The sequence below is a fragment of the Eriocheir sinensis genome, unplaced genomic scaffold (assembly GCF_024679095.1).
Source record: "Eriocheir sinensis breed Jianghai 21 unplaced genomic scaffold, ASM2467909v1 Scaffold225, whole genome shotgun sequence".
NCBI lineage: Eukaryota > Metazoa > Arthropoda > Malacostraca > Decapoda > Varunidae > Eriocheir > Eriocheir sinensis.
In genome coordinates, this window is record NW_026111527.1 from 446,935 (window position 1) to 460,185 (window position 13,251).

Genomic DNA, 13,251 nt, shown 5'->3' on the forward strand with positions numbered 1-13,251 from the left:
TCTCGGATGTCCACCGCGGAGCGAAGACTGCAACATGCAATCGACAGGACATTCAGATGGGCAGAGGAACATGGTTTACGATTTTCACCTTCCAATTCGGTTACCATGCACTTCTGCCGCCTGAGACACCATCCAGACCCTGATCTCATTATGTATATATATATATATATATATATATATATATATATATATATATATATATATATATATATATATATATATATATATATATATATATATATATATATATATATATATATATATATATATATATATATATATATATATATATATATATATATATATATATATATACATAGTCAGGAGGAAAGGCAGACGAAGGAAGGCTGTTCCAGAGTTTACCAGTGTAAGGGATGAAAGAGTTAAGATGCTAGCTAACTCTTGCATAAGGGTTTGAACAGTATAGGGATGAGCTAGAGTAGAAAGTCGACTGCAGCGGCTGCTTGGGATGGGGAGGCATCCTTTTAGAAAGTTCAGAATAGCAATCAGCATGAAAATTTTGATAAAGATAGAGAGGCAACATAGTGGCGGAGTTTAAGAGAGAGAGAGAGAGAGAGAGAGAGAGAGAGAGAGAGAGAGAGAGAGAGAGAGAGAGAGAGAGAGAGAGAGAGAGAGAGAGAGAGAGAGAGAGAGAGAGAGAGAGAGAGAGAGAGAGAGAGAGAGAGAGAGAGAGAGAGAGAGAGAGAGAGAGAGAGAGAGAGAGAGAGAGAGAGAGAGAGAGAGAGAGAGAGAGAGAGAGAGAGAGAGAGAGAGAGAGAGAGAGAGAGAGAGAGAGAGAGAGAGAGAGAGAGAGAGAGAGAGAGAGAGAGAGAGAGAGAGAGAGAGAGAGAGAGAGAGAGAGAGAGAGAGAGAGAGAGAGAGAGAGAGAGAGAGAGAGAGAGAGAGAGAGAGAGAGAGAGAGAGAGAGAGAGAGAGAGAGAGAGAGAGAGAGAGAGAGAGAGAGAGAGAGAGAGAGAGAGAGAGAGAGAGAGAGAGAGAGAGAGAGAGAGAGAGAGAGAGAGAGAGAGAGAGAGAGAGAGAGAGAGAGAGAGAGAGAGAAGTGGCTTGATTCCTCAGAGGACAACTTGCTGTTTTCCCTCCATCACCTCTCACTAAAAACTGAGACATGCTTTTTTCTGATGTGCAAGAAGTATCAGAGAAGCTCAGTATAATCGGCAGGCTCAACATCAACATGGATGAGTTGTATGATGATCTAACAACAAACAGTGATGTGCAGAAAGTATCAGAGAAGCTCAGTATGATCAGCAGGCTCAACATCAACACGGATGAGTTGTATGATGATCTAACAACAAACAGTGATGTGCAGGAAGTATCAGAGAAGCTCAGTATGATCGGCAGGCTCAACATCAACATGGATGAGTTGTATGGTGAGCTAACAACAATCAGTGATGTGCAGGAAGTATCAGAGAAGCTCAGTATGATCGGCAGGCTCAACATCAACATGGATGAGTTGTATGATGAGCTAAAACAATCAAAATAATTGTTGAAAGGCTCAGGGAGGGAGAAGACTGGGTGTCCAAGGACTCAGCTGCCTGGTGGATGGCTGTTCCCAGACATCTAACCTTCCTAACATGCTGTTTGTTCCCTCTTGTATTTTGACTGTATCAGCTTTACATGGTTATGTGGAAAGAATATTCTCAATTATGCAAAGTAAGTGAAATTATAAAAGGAGTGGGTGCTCCATTGAGCTCATTAAATGTGAACTTCTTGTCACCTTGAAATTGTGCTGACTTTTTCACAAGGACAAGTTCTATGGCTGTCTGTCAAAAGTGAGATTGCAGCAGCTTTCCTTATCAGAGGCAAACACTGCAAAAGGAGAGTTTTAGGCATTCATCAGCACTGTCTTCTTGCTACAGCAAGGAGCAACACAAAGTATTCATGGAAAAAGAAATAGGCAATGGATGACATTCAAAATATAAGTCCATGATTCTAAATTGTTTGCAGGATTTAGTTTTTTTTTTCATGTAAAAAAAAAGAACAATTATAAATGTTAATCACTTCCAGATTAACTGATTTTCATTAGTCTTTTTTTATATAGCTAACCTGTAATGTCTCAGATTTAAATTAATAACCATTACCTGTAAAATTCAATCATACTTTCCAGTTGCTGGAGCACATTTTCCAATAAACGAATCTTGAATAATTTTCTTTCAGTCACTTAGCATCTGACGTGCAATTACATTAGATGACAGTATGAAACATATTCAGAAGCTAAGGTAATTTAGGAGAAAAAAATTCCTTGTGCATTTCATTGATTTAGATATTATCCTGAAATCTCATGTCATTAATAAATTACTGATAAATGTGCTTATAGATATTAAAATACTCTTTCGCCATCCTCGTATTTAGTGCAGGTAACCTCAAAATGCCCTTGACACATGGCGGTTTCCATTTTTGCTCTCCCGAACCTCTCAGTCGAAAAGGCTTGCTCCGCTCGCCATCGCTATTCCAACTTACTCAACTGCATTCTTTATTTTTCTGACCTCAAGGTGGAAACCCTACTACCTGATTGGATACCTAGACCCATCAATCAGTCAATCCTCCTCACAGAGAATTAGGTCCGTTGTGGCCAGTGCATCGTGTGGTAGTGAGCTGCGGTGTCCATGTTGTCCCAAATGCAAAGATAGCAAGGAAACATGACTAAGTCTCCTTGACGTCCCATCAGCTATGCCACCTTTTTGAAGTCTCCGAAACCTCCCAGCCACATACTAACCATACTTCAAGGCTTCAAACAAAGTCTTGTCACTGCTGTATTCCTCATTGGAGTGGACCGAATGTGTCAGGAGAAGAAATTTTTTCCCGTTATGGAGCAGCACAGATTTCAGGTTTCTGGATGACCTATCAAAAAAAAAAAAAAGGCACCACTCATTCGGGTTACAGACAATTCCAATTGTCACACACAGACCGGATACACTGTGGCAGAAGAAGAGTCAATCTTGGTGAGTGAAGAAGCTTGAAAAATGTCGGTAGCGCTTACTATGACTTGCGACTTGCCCACTTTCGTCTAACAAATTCCACTCCTTGAGCCTAGATATCAAAAGTTCGGCTTATGACTCTCTTAGACCAAGCTCTCTGGTCAACTAATTAAGGTCTCTGTGGTAAGGATAGTACAAGATTCTCTCATCAGCTGTAATTCTGTATCTTCAAAACCTTCTTCCACTGTTCTCTTCCATGGATGGCTACTTCCTCTCTGGTGAAGCGGATACAGGTGGACTGGCCAGGCAGGTACAGGTGGAGTGGCCAGACAGGTACAGGTGGAGTGGCCAGGCGGGTAGAGGTGGAGTGGCCAGGTGGGTAGAGGGGGAGTGACCAGGCGGGTACAGGTGGAGTGGCCAGGCAGGTAGAGGTGGAGTGGCCAGACAGGTACAGGTGGAGTGGCCAGGCGGGTAGAGTTGGAGTGGCCAGGCAGGTACAGGTGGAGTGGCCAGACAGGTACAGGTGGAGTGGCCAGGCGGGTAGAGGTGGGGTGGCCAGGTGAGTACAGGAAAAATGGGTGACTTTGACATATCAAAAGAAAATATTGAAGAGACAAACAGGTCTTTTCAATTTACTTCAGGCTAATGCAATAGGGAAATAACACCTGCCCAGGAACAGAAAAAGTCAAAAAAAATTCACATAGTGTAATAATGGATTCCTTATAAGAGCTAAATGTGTTCCTAGGTCCTTTTTCCTCTTCATTATCCTCCTTTCCGTCGTTTTTTTTCGTTTCCCTTCCATCCTTGCCACTTCATTGTTCATTTATTTTCACGTTTCGTTTTATTTTTTTCTTGAACTTGTTTTTCCCCTCCTTCTCCTTTTCTTTACTACGCCGTCAGCTTGTCCGTCAGACTATCATCTCCAGCGTCAGTTTTTCTGCAAAAGATTTATGAGTTATAGTAAAGAAAGCGATAATTATCAGGAAGGACGGGGTGAAGAATTGATGGAAATGAAGGAGAGAAAATGAAGGCAAATAATAATGTAGTGAGGCAAAGGTGAATGATGAAGGAGAGCCTTAATTCCCTACTTCATAAATAACTTTCATCAATTTCCACACACTTTTCTTCTATTTTCTCATCTCCATTTTATTCATTTTAACGATGTTTCATCGTCTTCCATCTCTCACCTCTGTTCCTCATAAGTTTTTTTTTCTGATTCCGTTCCTTACCCATCTGACTCCTATTATACTCCTAAGCAACTCCTGCATGACATTACAACTCCCTATAACTTGCTTTTCTTTTTTTCTCCAAAGCTTCTCGAGATCATGTATCATGTCAGGTAGCAGGCCCAGCGTCTCCGGCAACGGCACCAGCACTAATGCTGCTACGAAGGACGACAGGCCGAAGATGACGGAAGGCAGCCACGGCACCAGCGGACCCTGCGTATGAAACAGGATCACAAGATGACTTAGAAGTCCTTCTCAAGAATCCAACAACTAAAAAGTCTCAGTTTTATTTATGTGATATTTTTGTGTATACCAAGTGCAGACGAGATGAGGAAAAGTTTAAAACTTTGTTAAGAATTCAGTAGTGCGATAAACCTTAAATAGTATTTCTTTTTTGTGTAAGAGAAGTGGAGAAAGAAGTGACATATTCTTCAGCTACATCAACAAAAGGTGAGGCGAGGTGAAGACCAACACTAACCAGGTAGTCAGCCACGTATGGGGACAATGCAGCGGCAATGTTGGCCGAAACGATGGTGACGGCGAGGCCCTGCAGACGCACCTCCGTCGGCAGCAGTTCAGCCTCGAACACGAACAGGATCATGAAGGCGCCACTGATGGCGAGCTTACCGAGCATGGCGAAGGTCATCACCAGCCACGAGATGTCTGGAGGAGCAGGAAGAAAAGGGGTAAGAGGAAGTGTTATGGGTTATGCATGAAAGAAAATATGGGAGAGAGGAAGTGCATATGAATTTTTTTTCTTTTTAATGGAGTAGATGAGAAAAAAAGACATGAATATGGAGGAAAAAAGGGTAGGAATAAATGTGAGATACATTATATAGGTATGTGAGGAAGAGGAGGAGGAGGAGGAGGAAACATGGAAACATGGAAATGCAGGCAACAGAAAGCCTATTGGCTCATTACGAGGTTGCCCGCTTTGGTGACTTAATCTAAGTGCCTCAAATTTCACTGACAAACCCTCATCCCTTAGCCTATTAATTTTCACGTTAAGTAGGATAAATTACCGTTTCACGTTATAGGTGTTATATCGCTTAACCAACATAAACTGAATAACCTTCGGCCAAATCCGCGGCAATAGGTCAAAATTTGGTGTTGCTACGATGGGTTTAAGAGCCTAAAGATAAATAAATAAATAAAAATAAACTTCGGCCAAATCCGCGCCAATAGGCAAAATTTGGTGTTGCTAACGATGGGTTTAACTGTTTAGTTCCCCCCCCCCCCCCCCAAAAAAAAAAGAAACTTCGGCCAAATCCGCGCCCATAGGCAAAATGGACATGTTTCCGGTCAACATATGTATTTCAAATTATGTCTGTATGGATAAAAAAGGCCCTAAATTCAGCTATGGTACTATTTTTTCTTCATGTAAAATAGTAAATGTGGTATAAAATATGGATTAAAGTTGAGGAAAAATCACATGACCTGGAAACGGATGCTGATTAGTCGTGACGTCACGAGGCACTCGGCAGGCCGCCAACTTTGTGTTACTCCGAGATTTCGTGTTGTGGTGTAAGTTTCTAGTGGCTAGCAATGCCTGGAGACGTAATCCGCAGTCGTTGGTGATTCGTGCCAATGTTCAAGAGTATATACATATATATATACGAACAAAAGTACTCCACGTAAGATATTTCTGTCTGTGCTATTGAATCCTGCAGTAACTTTCTTTAGTTTCCCCTCGGACTAACTTTTCATCGTGAACTCAACTATTCTCTCTACTTTCACGTCCTCTGATTATAAAATATTGGTCTCCATTCGTTTTCTTCTTATTCATCTTCAGGCGTTGATTCTCTCTCTCTGACGTTCTAGAGCCATTGTTTTCTCTAGGTTAGGCTAGGTAAATTTCCTTAATACTAATTTAAATTCAACCTTGATTATTATCTTTAGTTCCCCCTCGGACTAACTTTTAATCGTGAACTCAACTATTTTCTGCAGAGCAGAGGCGAATCGGTTGATTTCACTCCCATTTTAATAATATAACACATTTCCAACACTCTTAAGGTGTTCTATAAGCACCTATAACATACCTGTCAGGCACAGTTAGGAGCTGGAGTGGCCATAGCTGATAAAAAAACAATGGACACAACACTGGTACTGTCGTCTGCTGTACTCCGCTTCAGCCTGATGACGTCACGAACTAATGGCGGCTTCTCCCCGTGAGATGAGAAGAATTTGAGATATCTCTCCAATATCCAGTCAACTAGCGATTTATAGGACGCAATATGTGCACTACGTTATATTTAGTACGTGGCACAATGCATTTCTAGGCTCTTCCCAGAACCGGCAACATGTCCATTTGGTGTTGCTACGATGGGCTTAAGTGCCTCAAATTTCACTTACAAACCCTCACCCCTTGGCGTATTAATCTGATAGACTAGCGGAAACCCGTGCAAATTGCACGAAATTGCACGGGGTCACCATTCCCCTCCCCGTCCCCCCCCCCCCCCCCCTCCCCCTTCACTGCCTGAAGAGGTATGGGATCATCCCTGTCTCTTTACTCTACCTCTATTTTCTTCAAATATAATGAGGACATCTTTCAAGGATAAATGCATGATAGAAATGTCTTTATTTCATTGTGATAACAGATAAATGTAACACATAAAGGATTTCCAAGCATTTGATGCGAAAGTGTGATATATTATTTGCAGTAAAATAAATAAGTCAAAAATTGATGTTGCTACGATGGGTTTAAGTGCCTCAAAATTCACTGACATACCCTCAGCCCTTAGCCTATTAATGTATACGTTAAATAGGGGCAATATCGCTTAACAAACATAAACTGAATAAACTTCGGACAAATCACTCACCTTTCCTGATAATGTATGCCTAATGTACATCCATCGAATTGCTAGGGAACAGAACAATGGTATTCTTCATGACGACACTGTCCATCCAGTAAAGATGGGTGGAAATCTCACCGTTCTCACGTGACGTTGATAATTCTGCTCCTCGCGTCGTGATTGGGTTTGTAGCGAAGCCCGCTACAATACTCCCCCCTCAGGAAAAACGTCCCTTTCGCTCGAAATTGGAGAATAAATTACCGTTTTCACGTTAAATAAGGGCTATATCGCTTAACAAACCTAAGCTGAATAAACGTCGGCCAAATCCGCGTAAATAGGTCAAAATTTGGTGTTGCTACGATGGGTTTAAGTGGCTAAAAATAATGTGTCAAAAAAAATAAACTGAATAAACTTCGGCCAAATCCGCGCCCATAGGCAAAATTTAGTATTGCTACGATGGGATTAAGTGCCTAAAAAAAAAAAATAATAAACTTAGGCCACATCCGCGCCTATAGGCAAAATTTGGTGTTGCTACGATGGGTTTAAGTGCCTAGAAAATATAAAAAAATAACAAATAAATAAAATAAAATAAAATAAATAAACTTCTGCCAAATCCGCGCCCATAGGCAAAATTTGGTGTTGCTACGGTGGGTTTAAGTGCCTCAAATTTCACTCGGAAACCCTAAGCCCTTAGCCTAGTTATGTTAAGACAAGCGGGGATCCGTGAAAATTGCACGGAATTGGACGGGGTCACCATTCCACCCCCCTTCATTGCTAAGGAAAAATATACTACTCTCGGGAAATAGTTCATCCCCCGTATCCCCCCTCCTCCTCCCCTTCCTTTCAATTTTTTTCCCTTCCTCCCTCCTCCTCCTCCTTCTCTCTCTCTCTCTCTCTCTCTCTCTCTCTCTCTCTCTCTCTCTCTCTCTCTCTCTCTCTCTCTCTCTCTCTCTCTCTCTCTCTCTCTCTCTCTCTCTCTCTCCTCCTCTTCCTCTTCTTCTTCCAATTTATCTCTCTCTCTTTCCTCTTTCTCTTCTTTCATCATCTCCTCCTCCTCCTTTTTTTTCTTCTTCATCCAAAATATCTCTTTCTTCCTCCTACAGGATCAGCATGGATCAAGCGCTTAGACTCCGCGTCGTGATTGGGTTTGTAGCGAAGCCCGCTACAATACTCCCCCTCAGCAAAAAAAAAAAAAATTAAATAAATAAATAAATAAATAAATAAATAAATAATAAAAAATTAAAAAAATAAACTTAGCCCAAATAAGCAATTTTGCTACGATGGGTTTAAGTGCCTCAAATCTCACTCACAAACCCTTAGCCCTTAGCGTATTAATGAATAGATTACATCAAGATTTTTTTTCTTGTTATACTTCGCTGAGCTCATGTCTTTGAATCTGATATTTAAAGTTAGGGTTCTTTTCACCTATGTGCATTACTTTACATTTATCTACGTAGAAACACATTTGCCAATTTTCGCTCCAGTCGGCAAGTCTTATTAAATCTGATTGAATATTCTCTCAGTTTTTACTGTTCATTACCGTACCTTCTAATTTGGTGTCGTCGGTGAATTTGGCTACTTTTTATAGGATATCAGTCTCTAGATCGTTCACGTAAATTATGAATAGTGTTGGCCCCAGGACCGAACCTTGGTCCTGGTCCTGGTTACAGGTTGCCAATCGGATGTTTCACCATTAAGAAGTACACGCTGTTGTCTGTGTGTGAGCCAGTCATGAATCCACGTGCACAGGGTCATTTATACCGTGGGAACGCAGTTTTGAAATGAGCCTGACGTGGGAACTTTGACAAACGCTTTTTGAAAGTCTAGGTAAATTACCTCATATGGGGCTCGGGTGTCCCAACCTGAATAAACGTCGTTGAACAAAGTTAAGAAGTTGGTAAGGCAAGATCGATTTCTACGAAATCCGTGCTGATTATCAGTTATCAAATCATTTGTTTCGAGGAACGTAGTCACTTTATTCTTGATTATTTTTTCGAATACTTTAATCAAGACAGACGTAAGGCTGATAGGACGATAATTACTGGCCTGTTTTTTATCTCCTTTTTTTTAAAGATCGGGGTAACATTGGCTTTTTTTCCACTCAGGGGGCACGCTTGCCTGTGCTAATGACTTGTTGAACATCAACGTTATGGGTAATTCTAGCTGTTGACTGCATTCTCTTAACACGCGAGGAGATAAATTGTCGGGATCCGGAGATTTATTTGGATCTATTTTTTGCAGGTACGCACGCACTTCACTGATATCAATTTTGGTCAGCGCAAGCTTATGTTCTTCAGGGCCTTGGAGAATATATCTTGGGGCTGGGATCGATGGCATGTTCTCTTTTGTGAATATGCTACTAAAGGTTGAATTTAGGACCGACGCCATACCTTTATCATCGCTAACTATGTCGCCATTGTCTAATAGTGGGCCGATATTGCTCTTAACATTTTTTTTGTTTCTTATGAACTGAAAAATAACCTAGGATATTTTTAGACTAAAGTGATATTTTTATCTCATGCTTGCGTTTCTGTTTTCTGATTTTCCCTTCGCACTCTCTCTTGATATTGATATAATTAGTAGGAGCAAGAGGGAGAAAACGAAGAGGAGGAGGAGGAGGAGGAAGAGGAGGTGGACGAGGAGGAGGAGGAGGAGAGCAGGAGGAAGAGGAAGAAGAAAAGAAAAAGCAAGAGGAAGAGAAGGAGGATTAGGAGGAAGAGGAGGAGAAACAAGGAGAGATGGAGATGGAGGACGAATAGGAAGGAGAGGAGAAAAGAGGAAAGTAAAGTGGCATTTATCCTTGTAAATCCGTGTGACTGACGAGGGGTGAGAGAGAGAGAGAGAGAGAGAGAGAGAGAGAGAGAGAGAGAGAGAGAGAGAGAGAGAGAGAGAGAGAGAGAGAGAGAGAGAGAGAATTGGCATAGAAGTATGCATGTGTATGCTTATTCCATTACCTATCTGTTCTGGATTTAACGATTTTAGCCTCAACATTTACACTAGTGATATCGTTATATCTGACAGTCGTATAGACACACACACACACACACACACACACACACACACACAAATACCCCCCCTCCCGAGTGGTGATTCAGCATGTATGTTGTCGTGTGTAATGAACCGGCCGTGTGAATGACTTAATGACATTTATATTTTAGAGTAAAGGGAACAGCTCAAAGGCAAAACATTATTGAGAAAAAAGAGTCTGATAATCACTGGCCCTATAAAAGAGAATATAGATGAGTGGCTCAAAAAAGGTCCCTTTCGGGTGGAGAGGTGTCTCGATACTCTCCTCTTGAAAGTGATCAAGTCTTAGGCAGGACGAAATACAGACGAAGGTATAGTGTTCTAAAGTTTACCACATAATATTATAGTGCATAAAAAAATTAATTTGGTGATCAGCTCTTGCATATCGGATATGAACAGTATAGCAATGATCTAGAGTTGAAAGTCGAGTGCAGCGGGACCGGGAGAGAGGGGGGAGGCATGCAGTCTGCAAGATAAGAAGAGCAGTCAGCATGAAAATATCGAAAAATGATAGAGGTAACATGGCGGCGGAACTTGAGAGATAGAAGATGTCAGTAAGAAGAGGAGAGTTGCTGAAACGAAGAGCCTTACACTCTGTTCAAGAGTGCTGTGTGTGTGGAGTTCCCCCACACATAAGATGCATAACCCATACGAGGGGGGACAAGGCCCTTGCCTATGGATAGCATCTTGGAGGGGAAAAAATGGGTGGCCAAGACGATGCAATACGTTCAACCTCGAGGGAGCTGATTTAGTAAGAGCGGAGACATGAGGTTCGTAGTGTAGATTTTGAGTTAAGGATAGACCGAGGATGATTATTCCAAAGGAAGGTGACAACTGTATGTTATCGAATAATAGGGGATAGGTGTTTGGAAGATTGTGTCAAATTGACAGATGGAGAAACTGAGTTTTTGAGGCGTTGAAGGACATTAAGTTCTTGACCCAATCGGAAATGATAATAAGTCGTGAAGTTAAGCGTTGTAGTTCCTCTTTGGAGGGTCTTCTATCAAAAGATGGTGAGCAATGCAGAGTAGAGTCATCGGCATAAAAGTGGATAGGACAGATCGTTTTGGAAAAATCATTAATGAACAGCAGAAAGAGATAGGGCAGAGCCCTGAGGGACACCACTGTGTATAGGCTTTGGGGAAGAAAAGTGGCCTTCTACCACAGCAGAGACAGAACGGCCAAAAAGGAAACATGAGGTTTAAGTACTGAGAGAGGGATAAAATCCGTAGGAGGATAGCAAAAGTTTCACCGAAACGGTTAAGAGAAGATGAACAAGAGTCAGTTAGGAAGGGAAGCAGATCACCAGTAGAATACACCCTTCTTAGGCAAAATCTATATGTATGCGTACTTCCAGCAGGAAAGAAAGGTAGATGTTGAAAGGCAGAGACGAAAGAGTTTGACCAGGCAGGGTGTCAGCACGGAAGCAGTTTTTAAGGACAATAGGAGACACTCCATCAGGTCCATAAGCCTTCTGAGGATTCAGGCCAGAGAGGGCATATAAATTATCATTCTTAAGATTCTTAATAACAGGCATAGTGGAGTCAGAGGGGGGGATGAATAGGATGAATATGCCGTAAATCATCCAGCGAAGAGTTCAATCTTTGAAACATTTGAGACTGCGGTGGTGCCGTCAGGATTAAGGAGAGGTAGGAAAGATGAAGATATGAAATTGTTCGAGATATTTATGGTTTGTGCCATAAATCCCTGGAAGAATTAAGAGAAAAATCAGCTGGTATCATTTAATATTGATGAAAGTGTTTTTGGTATATCGGAGAAAAGATTTGGCACGATTCAGGGCAAAGATGTAATTGTCATGGTTAGCAGGAATGCGAAGGCTCTGGTAACTTTTGTGAGCTGCCCTTTTGTCTTTGATAGCACGAAAACAAGCGTGATTGAACCAGGGCATTTTTAATATGAGTAGAGAAAGTAGGTGGAATGTGTGCTTCTAATCCATAGAACATCACGTTCGTAATGCGTTGGGCACACACAGAGGGATCCCTCTCCTGGAAGCAGTAATCATTCCACGGCAAATTGGAAAAGTGCATCCTCAGATCATCCCACCGAGCTGAAGCGGAATACCAAAAGCACCACTTTTTCGATGGGTCCAAAGGAAGTTTATGTTTTGAGGTATTTGTCAGCTCATTCGCAGGATACGAATACTTCTCCTTTTTACTTGAATACGAATGAGAATACTTTGATTGATATCAATAATTACTCGATACGAATACGAATGGACCCAAATACAGTACTTAAATGTATTGGAATACTAATACCGAATACTCCACTAAATAATCCACTCTTCACACACACACACACACACACACACACACACACACACACACACATCACACACACACACACACAAACACACACACACACACACGATCCAAATTACCCTACTATCCAGATGTTATCTAATAACAGAGACGGCGGCGCGGCTTTTCAAATTGCACAGTCACTACACTGCAGTAACCTGATAAGCTATTAGAGGATGAATTTTAATTGTAGTTTTGCATCACTTGCAAAATTAAAACACTCTTGTAAATGAAAAAAAAAACATTCTTTCAATTACAGAGATGTTACTGTTGTTTGAAATGTCTCATTTGAAAGAGACTCGTTGAGCGACCGATTTTACTGATTTGATTGTAGTATTAGTTTTAGCAGCAGCAGAGTCATTGTGACAAAGGACGGACAGCGACACTTAGGTGCAGTGATCGGGACAAAGGTGTGCAAGAAGGAATACGCAGCTCAGTGGGTGAAGGAAATAGCTGCCATTGCCGGGACAGAACCACACATTTATGTGGACAGGTTGTGTGTTAAACGGTCCAGCTCGTCCTTTTGGGCCTGGTGTCTTTCTTCTGAGATTCTTCTTTAAATTTCTCTTATTTCACTTTGGTCTATTTCGCCCTCGGCCTATCAGTCCATTCCTCCGACCACTGGATAATGACATCAAGAATGTATTCTTACCGGCGCTTTGGGGGAGGAGGAGAGGGATATGCTATAGCACTTCCTCCAAGACTGGGCGGAATGGGAATCACCAACCCTGAGAAGCTGGCTGATAAGGAGAACCAAAACTCCATCAGCCTTACCAGATCCCTCACCAACAGGATCATCGCTCAGGAGGCAGACGGCGAAATAGACCAAAGTGAAATAAGAAAAATTAAAAGAAGAATCTTAAAAGAAAGACACCAGGCCCAAAAGGAGACATAGGAGGCAGGCGCCTTTAACCGGCTAACGTCGCTACTAATCAGAGCAAAAGGCTTCAGC

General features: G+C 41.7%; 1 protein-coding gene across 2 annotated transcripts in view; it reads right to left on the reverse strand.

The window, feature by feature from the left end:
- Positions 1-3,136: 3,136 nt before the first annotated feature.
- LOC126990926 (organic cation transporter protein-like) overlaps positions 3,137-13,251 on the reverse strand; it is a gene marked incomplete at its 5' end in the record, with an annotated part of 77,407 nt that continues 67,292 nt past the window's right edge. For both annotated transcript variants that reach the window (XM_050849562.1, XM_050849561.1), the window contains 3 exon segments: positions 3,137-3,873; positions 4,230-4,375; positions 4,641-4,825. In XM_050849562.1, the coding sequence (XP_050705519.1) occupies positions 3,825-3,873; positions 4,230-4,375; positions 4,641-4,825 (380 nt within the window). In that variant the 3' untranslated portion in view covers positions 3,137-3,824.